At 59.5% G+C, this 19,936-nt stretch overlaps 1 protein-coding gene across 1 annotated transcript; it reads left to right on the top strand.

The window, feature by feature from the left end:
* Positions 1-5,171: 5,171 nt before the first annotated feature.
* SERINC2 (serine incorporator 2) lies at positions 5,172-19,165 on the top strand. The gene is made up of 10 exons (XM_053964807.1): positions 5,172-5,292; positions 13,350-13,511; positions 14,264-14,451; positions 14,558-14,637; positions 14,749-14,886; positions 15,002-15,171; positions 15,852-15,942; positions 16,056-16,185; positions 17,225-17,446; positions 18,422-19,165. The coding sequence occupies exons 1-10, from the start codon at positions 5,254-5,256 to the stop codon at positions 18,558-18,560; spliced, it is 1,359 nt and encodes a 452-aa protein (XP_053820782.1). The 5' UTR covers positions 5,172-5,253; the 3' UTR covers positions 18,561-19,165.
* The last annotated feature ends 771 nt before the right edge of the window (positions 19,166-19,936 follow it).

Raw genomic sequence — 19,936 nt, 5'->3', positions numbered from 1 at the left:
CTTTGGGTGACTTTGGGTGGCTTTGGGTTACTTTGGGTGACATTAGGTGGCTTTGGGTGACTTTGGGTGACTTTGGGTGTCTTTGGGTGTCTTTGGGTGGCTTTGGGTGACACTGGGTGTCTTTGGGTGTCTTTGGATGTCTTTGAGTGGCTTTGGGTGTCTTTGGGTGGTTTTGGGTGATGTTGGGTGACTTTGGGTGGCTTTGGACACCAGGAAAGAAAATTGAGTCTTGAGGGTCCAAGCAGGAGCAGGCAGAAGGGAAGGGAAGGGAAGGGAAGGGAAGGGAAGGGAAGGGAAGGGAAGGGAAGGGAAGGGAAGGGAAGGGAAGAAGCAGCTCCTCCTGCCAGGTGGACCAAGGACACCTTCAGAGCAAGGTCTCACCCTGCTGCTTCCTCCTGCAGGCTCCCCCCCGCCACCCCTGCGACTCAGATCCTTGGGGAAGAAAATGCAGCTCACGGTGGAGTAACCCCCCAAATTTTCCAGCCCATGAGAGACCCAGTGGTTGTGACAGCACAGAGTCTCTGCTGTGACACCACCATCCATCACCAGGCTGGCGTCTGGGCACCGCCAGGAGAAAGACAAACAGCATCTGTCCGAGCTCAGTGGGGAGACACCGCAGCTTTCCCAGCCCGTGCCTGTGTCTGGGAGCCCAGGATAAACCAGGACAAAAGGACAGCGTTTCCAGCCCTTCATCCCCCTGGACGGGAGGGGCTGTGGGGAGAAGACCCCAGCACGATGACAAGGGACAGGTTTAGTGACGGCCCCTCAGCCCCTGTGTCACCCCAGTGGCCTTTACGACATCTCAAAGTGGCAAAAGGTGCTTGAAGAGGGTCCCAGTTGCTCAGTGAGTTTCCCAGAAGCAATGCCAGAGGGCGGGGAGGCTGTCAGAGGGCTCAGAGGGTTTTTTGGGGCTCCATCAGGCTCCTGTGCTGGGCAGCTCTGCTCCATCAGGCTCCCAGGGAAGGGGCATGGCCCCGAGGCTGCCAGAGCTCCAGGAGCGTTTGGACACTGCTCCAGGGATGCCCAGGCTGGGATTGTTGGGCTGTCTGGGCAGGGACAGGAGCTGGGATTGGTGATCCTTGTGGATTTCCAGCTCAGGACATTCTGTTATCCACAATTCTGGGGTTTGAGATGTTCTGGGCTCGGAAGACAGGAGGGTCCTGGTGGATGAAATGACAACAAAGGAGCTCAGGCACAGAAGGTTCTGCAGATTCCTGCAGTGTTCCTCCTGAAAACCATCCCCCTCATTTCCTTGGCTCTGAATGCTGGCTCCTGTGACCCTGAGCACCCTGGCTGGCTGTAATTAAAGGCCGAGCAGTTGCCCGTTGCTCCTGTGTCTCTGTTTATTACAGAGCAGCTTAGTGGAAAACCAATTCCCCGCCTGCCTCAGGGACATCCTCGGACCAGGGGAAGGGGCTGCTTCCATCTCAGCCCTTTTGCTCTCATCCTTCCCATCCCAGCCTGGCTTTGTGCTTGTCCCCATTCTCACCTGGGGGCTTCAGACCTCGAGGGAGGCAGCAGAGCTGAGCAAAGGCTCTTGGGGGGCTCCATTCCTGCCCCTCCTTGCAGCACAGGGTGCGCAGGGGGACCCCCAATCCCCAAGGCTGGGATGTGCCTGATTGCAGCTGGGGGCTGAGGGGAAGGGTCCTGTGTGCCCTAAATCCCACCCTGGAGCCCCCAGGATGCCAAAGGCGGGGCAGCCCCACAGACCAGGGCTTTGTCAACCCCAAACCCGTCACCCCAAAATTGTACCTTGTGCCGTGGCTGCATTTCCCTGTCTAGACAATGCTTTGGAGAGCACTGCTGCCTTTAGCTGCTTTTCCAAACGCAGACCCAATTATTAATTATTATTAATTGCTCTAATGTAGGTTTATCCATGACTAGCAGGGCTCGGGAGCAGCAGGATTCCTGCTGGCTGCACCCACAGCTAAGCTGGTATTGTCCCAGATACAGTCACATGAGAGCATTTGTTTTCCCAGGCATCCCTGGCAAGCTGCTCCTCTCCCGCTCCCCCGGCCCTACAATCCCCCCACGGGGGCAGAAATGGGGCCCTGAGCCCTAAATGAACCATACTTGAGGTTTTGGGTGCCCTAATGAATCACTCCGGGGGAAAGATGCCTGGGGGATGCTGAGGGATGCAGGACAAGAAGCAGAGGGGGAAGAAGAGGTTTTTTCCTGGGATACAGGGATGCTCCCAGCAGTGGGACACGGGCTGGCATGGCTGGAGGCAGCCCCACGTCCCTGAGCTCTGGTGACATCCCACATTTCCCTGGGTGCAGGGCCAGGTGGAACTGGTCTGTGTGGGGCCCGTCACGGCTCTGTCACTTGTGACACTGCTGTCACAAGGCTGTCACAGCGCTGGTCCCGCCCGGCCCGGGGCGGCCCTCGCTGCCCACAGCCCCTCCCGGGAAGGGGACATCGACACGGGGACATCGACACGGGGACATCGACACGGGGACATCGACACCGGGGCACCGGGGGGCTGATGCTGGGGGTGCTGGCAGTAGGGGGACATCGCTGCCAGGCGGGTGGGGACCCTCTCCCTGCTGGCAGCCGTGCCCGTGGCGCTCCGGGAGCGGCAGGGACGGAGCCCGGTGACCGTCGCCGGTGTCCAGCAGTGCCTCACTCCGGCACTGCCATCTGGTGGCATCATCAAAGGGACCAGGGGACAGTGACGGGGGCGGGACTGGTCCCTCCAGGGTGCATGGAAGGATTCCTGCTCCTGGCGTGCCAGCGAGCTCATGTGCCTGCAAGGACAGTAGGACCGAGGGGACAAACACCTGCCCGGCCAATTTGTCCTTCCCGAGGGGACATGGACCGAAGGACGTTCCCGCTGCGGATGTCACGGGGCTCTGACACCCGGCCAGGAGGAGACGGGAGCTGCCAGACCCCCCTGACCCGTGCCGGGGCTGTGTCAGAGCCAGCCCGCCGTGTCCCGGGGCCCGGGGCGCTGCCAGACCCGTGCCCGGGGCAGGATGTGCCCGCACAGGCTCAGCCCCTCCGGAAAGGAGAAACCGGAGAGCAGCTGAGATCAGAGCGCAGTTTTCAGGTGCTGACCTCTCCTGTTGCAGGGCTGTGCTCTGCCAGCAGATTTTGGGAGCCCACAGAGGCTCAGATAATCCTTTAGTGATTTGTGCCAGCTGCTGATCAGGGGCCAAACCCCGGAGCTTTACCTCTGGAGCAAGAAGTGTGACACCCTCCTCTTCCTCAAGGACACAGGGGACATGTGTCCCCAGCCCTGTGCCCCCAAGCCTGCTGCTGTCACATACTCACAGACTTTCTCCTCTGTCTAAATTTAGGGTCTGGAAGTGGGCTGGCACCTCCCGGTTTATCCCAGCCCCTGGATTATGCATGGCAGAGCACTCACTGCCCTGGGAGGTCATGCCAGGCTCTGGCTGGGCAGGAAGAGCAGGAAAAACCTGCTCTGTGCCACCCTCAGCCCCCTGAGCCGGGTCTGGCCCTGCAGGGGAGTTGGGCTCATGCTGCTGGGTCTGCTGGGAGTGGTGGGAATGCTGGAGCTGGAAGGTGTGGTGCCAAATCCAGCAAGAAGGGCTCCTGCAGGAGAAGAAGACAAGGTTAGGTAAAACACAGGTCCATTGTTCCACGAGGTGGGGAATGGCTGAGGCAGAGAAAATGAATGCTGCCTTTGCCTCTTGCCAGCCTGCTTCCAGAGAATCCAGAGATCCCGTGGGGAAAGGCTGCACCAAGGAAGGCAGATCCTCGATGGGACAGGATTCAGACCAGGGCATGCTTCAGCAAACTGAAAACCACTTTAGTCCTGCTGGGGTGCCCCAAGTGGCGAGGGAGGGACTGGTGGCATTGTGAGGCTGCTCTCAGCAACCTTTCACTGATCCTGGGGATGGAGAGAAGAGTCTGGAAGGCTGGAGGAAACCAAATGTCACTTCCACCTTCCAGAAGGGCAGGCAGGACTCAGGGAATTGTGGATGCATCAGCCTCACCTCAGTCCCGAGGAAGGTGATGGAGCTAATCCTGGGAAGCATTTCCAGGCACATTTAGGATGACAGATCAGGGGAAGCCAAGCTCAGCCAACCTGACAAACTCCTCCAGTGGCTTGGTAGAGCAGTGGGTGTTTCTATGTGTCAGTGAGATCCCCCAAACCCCCCTCCAGGCCGATCAGCCCCAGCCTCCCAGCCTTTCCTCATACACGGGGTACTCCAGACCCTTCATTACCCTCGTGGCCCTTTGCTGGAGTCCCTCCAGCTCACCCACATCTCTCCTGTTCTGGAGAGCCCAGTGGACAAAACACTGGGGTGGCCTCACCAGTGGTGACCACGGGATCCCCTCGCTCGGCCTGGTGCAGCCCAGGACACCTCTCACCTTCTGCAGCAGGGACTCGCTGCTGCCTCGTGCTCCCCCCGGCGCCCAGCAGCACCCCAGGGCCTTTCTGGAGCTCTTTTCCAGCTGAGTGGCTGCCACCACGTATTGGAGTCTGGGATTGTTCTCCACGGGGCCAAAACTTTGCCCTTTCACATTGTTGAACTTCCTGAGGCTCCACTCAGCTTCCCAGGGCCTGAAGGGGCTCCAGGAGAGCTGCAGAGGGACTGGGGACAAGGCCTGCAGGGACAGGAGCCAGGGAATGGCTCCCAGTGCCAGAGGGCAGGGCTGGATGGGATCTTGGGAATTGGGAATTGTTCCCTGGCAGGGTGGGGAGGGGCTGGGCTGGAATTGCCAGAGCAGCTGGGGCTGCCCCTGGACCCCTGGCAGTGCCCAAGGCCAGGCTGGACACTGGGGCTGGGAGCACCTGGGACAGTGGGAGGTGTCCCTGCCAGGGCAGGGTGGCACTGGATGGGATTTAAGGTCCCTTCCAACCCAAACCCTTCTGGATTTCCATGTCCCCTTCCCACGGGCTGCTTCTAGCCCAGCCAGAGCTCCTGGCCATCCCCCCAGTCCTGGCGATGTCCCCATGGTGGGGGTGGAGTCCCCTCGGCGGTAACCGGGGACGAAGGGGAGACGGAGGAGGATGAACGGGAGACGGAGGGATATGGAGAGGATGAAGAGGGGGCTGGAGTGAGGATGGAGGAGCCATGCAGGGGCTCCCCTGCGGTCGGGAGGGGGCCCGGACCCCCCTTTGCTCTCTCTCCGCCGCCGTAGGGGCCGCCCCGGGGGAGGCGCGGCGGGCGCGGCCGCCCCGAGCTCCCCGGTCCGGGCGGAGCCAGGGCGGCGGCGGCGGCGGAGGGGACCGGGAGCCGGGAGCGGGAGCCGGCAGCGAGAGCCGGGAGCGGCGGCAGCACCATGGGGGCCTGTCTCGGGGTCTGCTCCCTGCTCAGCTGCGTGAGTGCCCGCCCGGAGCGGGGGGAGCGCGGGGCACCGGCGCTGTCGCGGTGTCGCAGCGGCGGACGCGGCCCAAGGCGGGCGAGTCGCGGCCGCTGCGCGTCCGGAGGAGGGTCCAGGGAGAGCCGGGGAGGGCTGAGGGACACCCTGGGGATGTGCCCCGCTACACCCGGACGCGGAGGGCTCCAAGGGATGCCGGGAGGGTGATGCAGGGTACCCCTGGAGGATACACCCCGTGTACGCAGGGGATACGGGGACCCCCGGCAGGACACACCCCTGGGTATGGGGGGATGCAGGGCACCCCCGGAGGATGCACCCCTGTGTACCAGTGGGATGTGGGGCACACACACAGTGGGGTTACACCCCTGTATGGGGGGCGTTCGGGGGGTGCATCCCTCGGTGGCTGGAGAGGTGTGGGGGATTCTCAGAACAGGGGATCCCACTGCAGCAGGGTATCCATGGGAGACACAGAGAGCTCACTCCAGAGAGCTCTGGGGCCCATGGTGGAGGGAAATGGGGTGGGAATGGGGTGGGTGGCGCACCCCAGGGCGCCTGGGGGAGGTGGGAAGCCAGAGCAGTGATGTCCTGCTGGCCCTGGAGGGGTGGGGGGTCCTGGCCCCACCATGCAATGAGAGCCTGGGGGTCCTGCCTGGTTCCCTCTGCTGAGCCCCAAAGTGGGGATGGAGGAAGAGAAGGAGCTGGGACAGGGGGTGCAGGGGACTGTGTGTGGGGTGCCATGGCCCAGGGTAGCTGCAGGGTGTGTGATTTGGGGTGCCATGGGCCAGAGTACCTGCAGGGTGTGTGATTTGGGGTGCCATGGGCCAGGGCAGACACAGGGTGTGTGATTTGGGGTGCAATGGACCAGGGCAGACACAGGGTGTGTGATTTGGGGTGCAATGGACCAGGGCAGACACAGGGTGTGTGATTTGGGGTGCCATGGGCCAGGGCAGACACAGGGTGTGTGATTTGGGGTGCAATGGACCAGGGCAGACACAGGGTGTGTGATTTGGGGTGCCATGGGCTATGGCAGACACAGGGTGTGTGATTTGGGGTGCCATGGGCTATGGCAGACACAGGGTGTGTGATTTGGGGTGCCATGGGCCAGGGCAGACACAGGGTGTGTGATTTGGGGTGCCATGGCCCAGGGTACCTGCAGGGTGTGTGATTTGGGGTGCCATGGCCCAGGGTACCTGCAGGGTGTGTGATTTGGGGTGCCATGGGCCAGGGCAGACACAGGGTGTGTGATTTGGGGTGCCATGGGCCAGGGCAGACACAGGGTGTGTGATTTGGGGTGCCATGGCCCCTGGCAGGCCCAGGCTGAGCGTTCAGGGTGCTGTGCCCTGTGACGTGGAGTGTGTGGTTCGGGTGACGCAGGCACCTGCCCACACCGGCACTTCCTGCCCTGGTGGCGCCTCACCTGTGGGCACGGAGCCAGGGCAGGGCTGTGGAACCAGCCTGGGAGCTGCTGGCCTGGAAACCTGGGAATGGGACCTGTTTTGCAACTTGACCTCTGAGTGCTGGAGGTTTAACAAACAGGATGTTTAGAAATGAGGGATGGGAGGGAGGGTGGTCTGCAAGGCCCCCCCCCCACCTCTGTAACACATTCCTGTGCTTTTCCTTATGGACAGGTATTGGGAAAACAGGGAGTTACTCCAGAGCAGGTCTGTGGAGGTTTCTGTATGAATTCTGGATGTTTTTTCCTCCCTAAAAATTGTTGTGGCTCAGGCTGTGGTAACAGTAGAGTCACTGTATAGGTTTAATTTTCCTATTCCTTCCTGTGGAAGTCGTTCATGAAGGGGCAGGTTTTGTACAGGTCTGAGCTGAAGAAAAACACTGAAAAAACCCAAACCGAATGAAACATTCCCCGTAGTCTGTGTAATTATTAAAAAGAATTACTTTTAACAAGCTTTTGTTTAATTTTGTTGTTCCTTCTGGTGGATCTGGTTGATGAAGGGGCTGTTCTAGCACCAGTCTGAGCTGAAGAACCACAACACTGAAAAAAACCTAAACCAAACTGAACAACCCCCCTAGTCCTTTTTTTTTTTTTAATTGTTATTTTTAACAAGAACATCCTGACTAACTCCTTCTGCTCTGCCTGCACCCCTTGAGTCACAGCACCACGAGATTGCCAAGCCTTTCGTTCAGCTGTTTCCCACTAAAACCCTACGAGCTGCTCCCAAGTGAAACCTTGAATCACTAAAGGAGAATTTCTCTGTCCCTGCCTCCTGTGGGTCTCCAGGCTTTGCCCACAGCTGCCACGAGCAGTGTGGTCATTCTGAGCTGCCTTCCTGGGTGACAGGGTTGGGGTTACCAGCAGAAGGCTGCCCCAGCCAAACCAAACCCTGGAGGCTTGGACAGTCCTTAGACACCCCCTGGGGACACTCAACCTCGTGGTACCAATCCAAAGCCACCTGCCAGGCAGGAAGGCCACCAGCTCCCCATGTTGCGGGGATGTGGTGGGATCGGTGCTGATTAACCTGCCTGCTCGTTAATTTGGCAGCAGAGAAACACCGGCTGCTCGGCATCGCTTTGGGTTGACTCACTCTCGGTGTACCTGGGACTGCCAGGCTGCTGGCAGGTGTGGTGGTGGGGTGGTGTAGTTGGGGTGGTGTAACTGGGCTGGTGTAGTTGGCTTGTTGTTGTTGTTGGGGTGGTGTAGTTGGGGTGGTGTAACTGGGCTGGTGTTCTGGTTTGAAAGCAAAACCAGTGAGAGACTCCAAGTCAGAAATACAATTTATTAGGAAAAGGGAAAAGAAAACAAAACCCATGCAATAACACAAAAGGAAAACCACTGACAGAGTCAGAACACCCTGACACCCCTTTGGCCAGCGTGTTGGTAGCCGTCCAAATTGGAGTGGCTGCAGCCCTCCTGGAGTGGCAGATGTGGTTCTGTCGGAGCAGTGATCCTGTAGAAGGGTGCAGCCTTCCTCTGAAGGTCCAGTGGAAAACCCCAGCTGTTCCTCTTGGGAACGAGTGGAAAGGCTGATCTGTGCTCCCAAAAACCCAGATTATATCCAGGTAGGAATGCTTGGCTCCTCCCTCTGGGCGGAGCATCCCACAATGGGATGTTCCAGTTCTTATCAGTCCTGCAGTGACATTCAATAGCCCATTAACAGCAGATGTCTCCCCTGAGGGAGGATTGGTTGTGGAAGAGATAAGGAAAAACTGCCCAATTAACAGAAGACAACTGCCATACCGATGGTAATGGAATACATCCTGCCCTTCAATCTGGGACATCTGGTGTAGTTGGGTTGGTGTTATTGGTGTGGTGCTGTGGGTCAGTGTTGTTGGGGTGACGTTGGGCGGGTGTCTTTGTGTTGGAGTTATTGTTGTGGTGTAGTTGGGATAATGTAATTGGGGTGGTGTAGTTGGCTTGGTGGTGTTGGGATGATGTTGGGTGGATGTTTTTGAGTTGGTACTGGGGTGACATAGTGGGGCTGGTGTTGGCTGGGTGTTTTTGGGTTGATGTTAGGCTCGTGGAGTTTGGTTGGTTGTGTTGGGCTGTTGCTTGGGTGGTGTAGTTGGGTTGGTGGTGTGGCTTGGTGGTTTGTGGTGATGTTGGGTAGGTACGTTTGAGTTGGTATTGGTGGGGTGGTGTAGTTGGGTTGGTGTTGGGTTGGAGTTGGGCTGATGTTGGTGTGGTGTAGTTGGGCTGTTGTTGGGATGATGTAATTGGGGTGGTGTAGTGGGGTTGGTGCTGGGTTGGAGTTGTTGGGCTAATGTTGAACTGGTGTAGTTGGGCTGTTGTTGTTGGGGTGGTGTAGCTGGGATGATGTTATTGGGGTGGTGTGGTGGGGTTGGTGGTGTGGGTCAGTGTTGTTGGGGTGATGCTGGGTGGCTGTTTTTGGGTTGGTATTATTGTTGGTTGTAGTTTGGTCAGTCGTGTTGGGCTGGTGTTGGTGTAGTTGGGTTGTTGGGGTGGTGGAGTTGGGATGATGTAATTGGGCTGCTGTAGTTGGGCTGGTGTAGTTGGTCTGGTGTTGGTGTTGTTGGGTTGGTGTTGTTGGGTTTGTGTTGGGTTGGTGTAGCTGGGTTGGTGTATTTGGTCTGGTGTAGTTGGTCCGGTGTTGGTGTAGTTGGGCTGGTAGAGTATGGGTGCTGTTGTTGGGGTGAAATTGTTGCAGTGCTATTTTTGGGGTGCTGATGCTGGGTGTTGTTATTTTGGTTCTGCTTTTGAGGTGCTGTCTTGGTGTATTTGGGGTTCTGTTTTTGGGGTACTGTTGCTGTATGGGTGTATTTGGGGTGATGTTTTTGGGTGCTGTTGCTATACAGGTGTATTTGGGTGCTGTTTTGGGGTTGCTGCTTTTGCATGGGTGAATTTGGGGTGATGTTTTGGCAGGCCCATGTTGCTGTATGGGTGTATTTGGGTGCTGTTGCTGTACAGGTGTATTTGGGGTGCTGTTTTGGGGTGCTGTTGCTGTATGGGTGTATTTGGGGCGCTGTTTTGGGGTGCTGTTGCTGTATGGGTGTATTTGGGGTGCTGTTTTGGGGTGCTGTTGCTCTATGGGTGTATTTGGGGCACTGTTTTGGGGTGCTGTTGCTGTATGGGTGATTTTGGGGTGCTGTTTTTGGGTGCTGTTGCTGTATGGGTGCATTTGGGGTGCTGTTGCTGTATGGGTGTATTTGGGGCGCTGTTTTGGGGTGCTGTTGCTGTATGGGTGTATTTGGGGTGCTGTTTTGGGTGCTGTTGCTGTACGGGTGATTTTGGGGCGCTGTTTTGGGTGCTGTTGCTGTATGGGTGTATTTGGGTGCTGTTTTGGGGTGCTGTTGCTGTACGGGTGTATTTGGGGCGCTGTTTTGGGGTGCTGTTGCTCTATGGGTGTATTTGGGGCACTGTTTTGGGGTGCTGTTGCTGTACGGGTGATTTTGGGGTGCTGTTTTTGGGTGCTGTTGCTCTATGGGTGTATTTGGGTGCTGTTGCTGTACGGGTGATTTTGGGGTGCTGTTTTGGGTGCTGTTGCTGTATGGGTGTATTTGGGGCGCTGTTTTGGGGTGCTGTTGCTGTATGGGTGATTTTGGGGTGCTGTTTTGGGTGCTGTTGCTGTATCGGTGTATTTGGGGCGCTGTTTTGGGGTGCTGTTGCTGTATCGGTGTATTTGGGGCGCTGTTTTGGGTGCTGTTGCTGTACGGGTGATTTTGGGGTGCTGTTTTGGGTGCTGTTGCTGTATGGGTGTATTTGGGGCGCTGTTTTGGGGTGCTGTTGCTGTATGGGTGTATTTGGGGTGCTGTTTTTGGGTGCTGTTGCTCTATGGGTGTATTTGGGTGCTGTTGCTGTACGGGTGATTTTGGGGTGCTGTTTTGGGTGCTGTTGCTGTACGGGTGATTTTGGGGTGCTGTTTTGGGTGCTGTTGCTGTATGGGTGTATTTGGGGTGCTGTTTTGGGGTGCTGTTGCTCTGTAGGTGTATTTGGGGCGCTGTTTTGGGGTGCTGTTGCTGAATTGGTGTATTTGGGGTGCTGTTTTGGGGTGCTGTTGCTCTGTAGGTGTATTTGGGGCCCATGTGGCGTTTCCCTGCTCCTGCTCTGGCCCCGCTCTCCCGGCCTCTGGGCAGGGAGGGATGGGAGCAGCCCTGACGTGCGAGTCCCACTGAGGTGAGCCGGACTCAAGGAGGAAGTCGATAGTGAAACCAGAGAATTTAATCATCCACCAGAGCTGAAAACCGACACTTCCTCATTAAGCCCCGGCTCTCCTGCTGCTGCAGCCACTTCCCTCGCTGGCTTTTTCCATCCTGCTCTTTTGTCCCTTCACCGTGTTCACATTTTGGGGCAACTTTAAAAATCTTTGGAAGGAGAAATCAGAGTGCCCAGCACTGCTGGGAGTGTCTTCCTTGCTGTTAACCACTGTGTTTTAAAGAGAGAGACTGAAATCAGGAGTGCCGGGCAGATGGAAGGGTCAGTGTGTGGCACAAAGGGTTCCTCGGCTTCACTGCGAAGGGGCGTTCAGGGAGTGATCCTAAAAGGACATCCTAAAAGGAATGCACAGGATTCCCGTGTTACGGGGCAGAGCAGTGGGACGGGGATGCCGTATCCCGTTACCTCAGCGGCTGCAAGAGCCTGTGAAACCTGAAACACAACCAGGGAGCTGTGTAAGAGTCATCCTGCAAAATAAACCTCCAGGGATGCTGCGGGCTCCCAAAGACCTTGTGCCTGCTGGAGAGAGCCCAGAGGGATCCATGGAGCTGCTGCAGGGCTGGAGCCCCTCTGGAGAGAGCTGGGGGTGCTCCCCTGGAGAGGAGAAGGCTCCAGGGAGAGCTCAGAGCCCCTGCAGGGCCTGAAGGGGCTCCAGGAGAGCTGCAGAGGGACTGGGGACAAGGCCTGCAGGGACAGGAGCCAGGGAATGGCTCCCAGTGCCAGAGGGCAGGGCTGGATGGGATCTTGGGAATTGGGAATTGTTCCCTGGCAGGGTGGGGAGGGGCTGGGCTGGAATTGCCAGAGCAGCTGGGGCTGCCCCTGGATCCCTGGCAGTGCCCAAGGCCAGGCTGGACACTGGGGCTGGGAGCACCTGGGACAGTGGGAGGTGTCCCTGCCAGGGCAGGAGGTGGGATGGGATGGTCTGAACCCCCAAATCCACACCTTCCTAAACAACACCAAACCTCATGATTTTCCTGTCCAGATCTGCTGATTTTGGGACTGGTGCTTTTTGTTACAGTTGTCACCGAAAGAGGAGGAGCTGGAGGTGTGGATGGAGAACTGAGGGGCTTTGCTGCATCAGATGATGCAATAATTCTGCATTTAAAGGGATTTGTGTTGTTCTGTATTTTTTTTTTTAATTTGAAGGGAAATACAGTCACGCTGGTGCATTTTAATGCACTCCGATGCACGTGGCGCATTTAATGAGGCTGAAATGAAGCAGTCTTTAATTGAAAGTCATTTTCCCATGCTTCCAAGTTGAAAACACAATGTGATGCCTCTGAGCAGCTCCTGGAGGGGCAGGATGACAATTCCCATGGGATGCCAGCTCCTGTGGGTACCACCAGCTCAACGCAGCTGTTCATGGGGCAGGGATGTGGGGCTGGCATGGGATAAGAGGAATAAGTCAGGAAGGAGGGGATTTTTCTCAAATAATGGTGTGCTTATGCTTAAAAATTATTCAAAGCCACCTTTGGTGATTTGGGGGCATCAAAGTGGTCGCTCGTGCTGAGAGAGCCACACACAGCAGCTCCACACCTGGTTTTGTTTTCTGGCATGTGCTTTTTTTACGCTGATTCCAGCAATGAGAAATTCAATACCGAGCCATCTTTAATTAACACCGAGCGCAGGCCCTGATTTGGAAGCATGTGGCCATAATAAACACACAGCTCATGCACATCCCTCAAGAGCAGGAGAGAGCAGAGCCCTTCCCCTGCCTGCAGGGGGGTCTGGCTGCTGTGCTGAAGTCCAGGAGAGGAAGAGCTGTTGCAAAGGAACGAGGTTTATTCTGCACCGTCCCTGCGCAGGGAACTCCCACCAATGTTTTGGTATCAGTGAGTTTGGGTTTCCTTAGCCAGGATTTCCCTGCTCTGCCACAGCAACGGGAGCCTCTGGAATGGGGTGCACCTGGCAGCACCGCCCGTGCTGGATTTGGGGCGCCACGACCCACTGGGGACTCTCGGGGATGCTGTGCCTCAGTTTCCCCACCTGTCAAGTGGCCTTTACAGAGGGAAAGGACGGCGGGATGAGTTGCTTCCCCCATGGTGCTGATACCAATATCTTCCCATCCTGGATTTGACTGAAAGGGCGGCCTGAAATTGCCTTGGAAACCTCATTTTTGTACAAAAAGGAGGCTCCTGCAGGGCAGGGCTTGCTTTGACCAGATCCTTGCATGGAGCAAAAAACACGAGGGTGTCTCCAGACTCTGGGTGTCATTCTCCACCCTGGCTGTTTCTGCAACTTTTTTGGTTTCCAACAACATTTTTGGGGAATTTGGTGCCATTTCCATGAGGTCCTGTGGGCTGTGGGCTGTGGTGAGAGTAGCTCTAGGCAGCAGTGTGGATTCCCTGGCTGATCTCCTTAAGGATCGAGCTGGGCACGTATTTTGGGGCCAGTTCCTCCCCCTCACCACGGGCTGCTCTCCTTGCAGGTGTCGTGTCTCTGTGGCTCTGCCCCGTGCCTGCTCTGCGGCTGCTGCCCCTCGGCCAAGAATTCCACCATCTCCCGCCTCCTCTTCACCTTCTTCCTCTTCCTCGGCACCCTCGTGTCCATCATCATGATAATCCCGGGCGTGGAGAAGGAGTTGCACAAGGTAAAGAACTCCTGGAGGTCGCTGGGAAGAAACGACCCAGCTTGTGGTGGGGACTTGAGGCTGAATCAAAAAAAGTGAATTTTTGGGTCATGATGTGCTTTTGTTCCTCTTTTTTTTCTGAGCATCTCACTGGGAGAAGGCATGATTAGCCCTGGTTTTCCACCAAGGGGAAAACGCAGTGGGATCGTTTCATGCAATTTTTAGTTTTCCCAGATGTCTCCCAGGAAAGTTTTCTACATCCCGTTGTTTAGGGTTCAGCTGATGACTTGCACGTCAGGGAGGAGGGACTTCAGGTGGAGGGAGCAGAGCTCTGCCAGCTGAGCTGGGCTTTAGGGATAGGCTGGTTTCATGCCAGCTTTCCACCGGCCGGCTGAGTGGCTTTATCTGTGTCACCTCAGGCAAGTGGCATTGGAGCAGTTGTGGTCTGGCCCATCCTTGGTGGCACCAGGGCTGGCGGTGGGTGTGGAATCACAGAATGGTGTGGGTTGAAAGGAATCTCAAAGCACTTCCACCCCCTGCCATGGCAGGGACACCTTCCACTGTCCCAGGCTGCTCCAAGCCCTGTCCAGCCTGGCCATGGACACTTCCAGAGGTCCGGGGGCAGCCACAGCTGCTCTGGGCAACCTGAGGGCTTCACAATGGAGAAGCTGATCTTCAATCCAACCAGTAGCTCTCCGACCCAGACCTTCCCACAACCATCAATCCCTGCAGGACGTGCTGAGGTGATGCTCATGCTCCCGTCACTATTTCAGCTGCCCGGTTTCTGTGAAGGCAGTGGGTCGGTGCTGGGGGTCCAGACCAACGTGGACTGCAGCAGCTTCCTGGGCCACAAGGCCGTGTATCGCATGGGCTTCGCCACGGCCGCCTTCTTCTGCCTCTTCGCCGTGCTCATGGTGTGCGTGCGCAGCAGCAAGGACCCGCGGGCCGCCCTGCAGAACGGGTGCGTGTGGTCCCCACGGTCCCTGGGCTGGTGGGCTGGGGACGGGCAGGACCCCCCAGCCCTGTCCCCGCCAGGTGCACACCGTGCCTCCTCTCCCCTCCCGCAGCTTCTGGTTCTTCAAGTTCCTGGTGCTGGTGGGGATCACGGTGGGGGCCTTCTACATCCCCGACGGCGCCTTCACCTCAGGTGAGGAGCTGCCCGTGCTCTCCCGGGCACCTCTGCACGGGATCAAAGCCAGGGCTGTGCCCCCGAGTCTCACCTGCCCTGTTCTCAGCTGGCTTTTCTCCCCGCCTCAAGTCTGGTTTTACTTCGGCGTGGTCGGCTCCTTCCTCTTCATCCTCATCCAGCTCGTGCTCCTCATCGACTTCGCGCACTCCTGGAGCCAGCGGTGGCTGCGCAACGCGGACGAGGGCAGCGCCAAGGGCTGGTACGCAGGTGGGTGTGGTGGCACCACCCGTGCTTTTGGGGCTCAGCTCATCCCAGGGCTGGCTGAGGCTGAGCTGGCCGGGACTGGGGGCTCTGCTCCAGCCTCTTTGGTGTCCTCCCCCAGCCCTCTGCACCGTCACCTTCATCTTCTACGCCGCCTCCATCGTGGCCGTTGCGCTGCTCTACGTCTACTACACCAAGCCCGAGGGCTGCACGGAGGGCAAGGCCTTCATCAGCATCAACCTCATCCTCTGCCTCATCGTCTCAGTCGTGTCCATCCTGCCCAAGATCCAGGTGAGCAGTGGGGAGCGCCCAGGAGCACCCAGGGCTGTGTCACCCCGGGGTACAGGAGCACCCCACAGCTGGGGCTGTGTCACCCCAGGGTACAGGAGCACCCCACAGCTGGGGCTGTGTCACCCCGGGGTACAGGAGCACCCAGGGCTGTGTCACCCCAGGGTACAGGAGCACCCCACAGCTGGGGCTGTGTCACCCCAGGTTACAGGAGCACCCAGGGCTGTGTCACCCTGGGGTACAGGAGCACCCCACAGCTGGGGCTGTGTCACCCCGGGGTACAGGAGCACCCAGGGCTGTGTCACCCCAGGGTACAGGAGCACCCCACAGCTGGGGCTGTGTCACCCCAGGGTACAGGAGCACCCCAGAGCTGTGTCACCCTGGGGTACATGAACACCCAGGGCTGTGTCACCCTGGGGTACAGGAGCACCCAGGGCTGTGTCACCCCAGGGTACAGGAGCACCCCAGAGCTGGGGCTGTGTCACCCCAGGGTACAGGAGCACCCAGGGCTGTGTCACCCTGGGGTACAGGAGCACCCCACAACTGGGGCTGTGTCACCCCAGGGTACAGGAGCACCCCAGAGCTGGGGCTGTGTCACCCTGGGGTACAGGAGCACCCCACAGCTGGGGCTGTGTCACCCCAGGGTACAGGAGCACCCCAAGCACCCACTGTTGTGTTTGCAGGAGGCCCAGCCACACTCGGGGCTGCTGCAGGCATCCCTCATCACCCTCTACACCATCTACGTCACCTGGGCCGCCCTGGCCAACGTGCCGAGTAAGCCAGACACCGCCTTGGGTTTGGGGAGGGGTGGCTGGGGCAGGAGCACTCACTGCAGTGGGTGTTTGTCCCTCTGTGTCCTCGGGGGCTCACCCCGTGTGTCCCCCCAGGCCAGCGCTGTAACCCCACGCTGCTGGTGAGGAACAGCACTGGCTCGGCCACCGAGCCACTGACAGCCTGGTGGGACGCCCCGAGCATCGTGGGACTGGTGATCTTCATCCTCTGCACCCTCTTCATCAGGTGAGCACTTGGCTGGTGTCCCTGGGGACAGGGCTGTCCCCAGGTGTGCGCAGCCGAGCAGCACGCACAGGGGGCACAGCCTGCAGGGCTGGCAGGGCCAGGGCACCCAGGCCTTTGTCCCCGGGCTCGGGCAGCGCCTCTGGAGGCCCCACAGAAGGAACTTTCCTGCGAGGGGCTGCACTTTGGTTCTCCCTCGCTCTCCCGGAGGCGGCTGGCAGGGGTTGCAGGTTTATGGCATTTGTCCTTGCTGCCCCTCACATCCCCCTGCCCCACAAACAGCCCCGAGCACAGAGCCATGGGAGGGGACTCTGCAGGGGAGGTCACACCTTGGTTTTGTCACCAAAGGTTCTTTGTCCAGCCATCCCTGTCCCCAGGGCCACAGGCCTGACCACAGTCACAGTTTTTAGGGTTTCCCCACGGCCCCAAATTGCTCTGCCTGCACTGGGGATGGCCCCAAGGACAAAACCCCTGCCATGGGGTGGCCTTATCAGAGCAGATCACTGTATGCCCTCCCTCGACCTGCAGGCAGTGCTTTGCCTGGCGCAGCCAGGACACCTCTCACCTTCTGCAGCCCTTCACGTTTGCTGCCTCGTGTTCCCCCCGGTGCCCAGCAGCACCCCCAGGGCCTTTCCCAGAGCTGTTTTGCAGCTGAGTGGCCCCCATTCCACATTGGAGCCTGGAGTTGTTCTACCCAGGGCCAAAACCTCGCCCTTCATTCTCTTTGTGGAGCTGGACGAGGTTCCAGTCAGCCTTCAGTGCCTAAAGGGCTTCTAAGAGAGCTGGAGAGGGGCTTTGGACAAGGGTGACAGAGATTTTAGGGTTTCCCCACAACCTGCGTACCCCAAGCTGCCCTGGCTGTCCCGTACCTAGAGGGGCTCCAGGAGAGCTGCAGAGCTGGTAAAGGGCCACAGTCACGGTTTTTAGGGTTTCCCCACAGCCTACCTCCCCCAAACTGCCCCGGGGACGGCCCCGAGGACAAAAGCGCCGCCGTGGGGGCAGTGACCGAGAGGTGCTGATCCCGCTGCCGCTCTGCCCGCAGCCTCCGCTCCTCGGACCACCCGCAGGTGAACAAGCTGATGCTGACGGAGGAGAGCGGGGCCGGGGCCGGGGCCGGGGCCGGGCCGGGCGGGGCGGAGGAGGGCGGGGTGCGCCGCGCCTACGACAACGAGCAGGACGGCGTCTCCTACAGCTACACCTTCTTCCACCTGTGCCTCCTCCTCGCCGCTCTCTACATCATGATGACCCTCACCAACTGGTACAGGTGAGAGCTGCCGTGGGCACCCAGGGCTGTCCCCGTTCCTGCAGGTCCCCTCCTCCCGGGGTGCTGGGCACAGCTGAGGTGTGTGAGGCTGCTGGACGTGCTCCCTTAGCGGCGTTCATTATTTCTAGGGTTGTGCCTGGGCTTGCCGGCGTCCTCTGCTGCAGCCCGGGATCCCCTGCGAGGAGGGGGAGCAGGGACCGAGGCTGAGGCTGCAGTGGTGGGGTCACACCCAGGGGTGGATGCAGCAGTGGGGTCACACCTTGGGGTGGCTGCAGCAGTAGGGTCACACCTTGGGGTGGCTGCAGCAGTGGGGTCACACCCCGAGGTGGCTGCAGCAGTAGGGTCACAGCCCTAGGGTGGCTGCAGCAGTGGGGTCACACCCCGAGGTGGCTGCAGCAGTAGGGTCACAGCCCTAGGGTGGCTGCAGCTGTGGGGTCACACCCAGGGGTGGCCCCAGCAGTAGGGTCACACCTTGGGGTGGCTGCAGCAGTAGGGTCACACCCCGAGGTGGCTGCAGCTGTGAGGTCACACCTTGGGGTGGCTGCAGCTGTGAGGTCACACCCAGGGGTGGCTGCAGCAGTGGGGTCACACCTTGGGGTGGCTGCAGCAGTAGGGTCACACCTCGGGGTGGCTGCAGCAGTAGGGTCACACCCCGAGGTGGCTGCAGCAGTGAGGTCACACCCAGGGGTGGCTGCAGCTGTGAGGTCACACCCAGGGGTGGCTGCAGCTGTGAGGTCACACCCAGGGGTGGCTGCAGCAGTAGGGTCACACCTTGGGGTGGCTGCAGCAGTGAGGTCACACCCAGGGATGGCTGCAGCTGTGGGGTCACACCCAGGGGTGGCTGCAGCTGTGAGGTCACACTCCGGGGCGGCACAGCCACGGGGCACCGCCGTGTTCCCGGGGGGCACCCGTCCCTCCCGGGGTGCCGGCAGGGTGTCACAGCGATGGGTGCCACCCTCCCGTTGGCTGTTTCAGGCCGGACGAGAGCTTGCAGGCGCTGAGGAGCCCCTGGACAGCCGTGTGGGTGAAGATCTGCTCCAGCTGGGCCGGGCTCCTGCTCTACCTCTGGACCTTGGTGGCTCCGCTGCTGCTGCCGCACCGGGATTTCAGCTAAGGTGGCCCTGGACGTGCTGCTGCCATCGTGGCTTTGTCCCTCGAGGCTGGGGACAGCCCCAGCTCTGCCTCAGCCTCAGTTCTGCATGCAGGAGCTGCTGTGCTGGGTTGTGCCTTCTTGCAGCTCTTTTTTTTTTTTTTAATTTGAAAGGGATGAAGTGCCAAGCAGAGAAAATTAAGGGCTGAGAGAGACCTGAGGGGTGGTTTTAAACCTCTCGTCATCTCCGTGTTTGTGTAGTGCCTTTGGCAGTGCCTCTGCCCAGCACTGCCTTGCCTTGGGAGGGTTTGGTTCTCCCCAGCTGCTGCTGCCCCGTGAGGGATGGGTCCCTGTTGGTGCCTTTTGGGGTCTCTGGGGTCTGGCCGGGTCCCAGGACCCAGGACCTGGCTGGGGTTGTGTCCCCAAACAGGCTGGAGGAAAACAAATCCCGGGGACTGGTGGCTGGGGCAGAGGTCCTGCTGCATGCCAGCCTCGGTGGTGGCCCCAGCTCCTCGGGGCTGTCCCAGCAGGAGCACAGCTCCTGTCCTCTGCGGGGCACAGGGCAGGCTTCCCACGGCTCTTTGCCTCGTTAATAAAGTCTCGTTTGGAATAAACACGGTTTGTTTGGATTTGGCCGTTTGGAGTCTTTCCTGGTGGGTGGGTGCCCAGCAGGAGGAGGGAGTGGGGCATTTTAAACTGACCCCACGCCGGGGTGGGGGGCACAGCTGGCTGCCCGGGGCTGCGGGCAGGGCTGGCACCGCCTTGGGGAAACTCGGAGCCCTGGACCCCATTGCCAGCCTGGGACAGCCCGAGAGCCGCGGTGGTGGTGAGCAAAGCGGGGTGCACAACGTGGGGCGCACAAGGTGGGGTGCAGAGCGTGCCCAGGGGCACACGGGGATGGGCTGAGCTCCGTGCGGGGCGCGCACGGTGCGGGGGGCACAGAGCAGGGGGTGGCCCCGGCTGGGAGCTCTCCCTGGCAGGAGGTGGCGGCACGGCGGCAGCGGCGGGGCCGGGCAGTGCCCACTGCCCACCCGTGCAGCCCATCCCTGGGCCCCGGCTGTGCAGCCCGTGCTGGCGGTGCGCCCCAATCCCATTGTTATTGCCAGCCCCGTTCCCGTTCCCGTTCCCGTTCCCGTTCCCGTTCCCGTTCCCGTTCCCGTTCCCGTTCCCGTTCCCGTTCCCGTTCCCGTGCGGGGCGGCTGCAGCCGCGCGATGGCGCTGCGAGCCCGCGGTGCGACACCGGCACCGGCCCGGCACCGACCCGGCACCCAGGGACCCCATCCGGCACCCAGGGACCCTATCCTGCACCCAGTGATCTCATCCTGCACCCAGTGATCTCATCCTGCACACAGGGACCCCATCCGGCACCCAGGGACCCCATCCAGTACCCAGGGACCCCA

Source organism: Vidua chalybeata, chromosome 25 (assembly GCF_026979565.1).
Source record: "Vidua chalybeata isolate OUT-0048 chromosome 25, bVidCha1 merged haplotype, whole genome shotgun sequence".
In the NCBI taxonomy this organism is placed as follows: domain Eukaryota; kingdom Metazoa; phylum Chordata; class Aves; order Passeriformes; family Viduidae; genus Vidua; species Vidua chalybeata.
Note: the sequence above shows the minus strand (reverse complement) of the source record. Positions and strands in the feature narration are given on the sequence as shown.

Excerpts from the sequence above, each read along its gene's own strand:
- SERINC2 (XM_053964807.1), top strand. The coding sequence starts at position 5,254 with ATGGGGGCCTGTCTCGGGGTCTGCTCCCTGCTCAGCTGC. Across the intron at positions 13,512-14,263 it reads TGGAGAAGGAGTTGCACAAG|CTGCCCGGTTTCTGTGAAGG; the intron begins GTAAAGAACTCC and ends TCACTATTTCAG. Across the intron at positions 16,186-17,224 it reads CTCTGCACCCTCTTCATCAG|CCTCCGCTCCTCGGACCACC; the intron begins GTGAGCACTTGG and ends CTCTGCCCGCAG.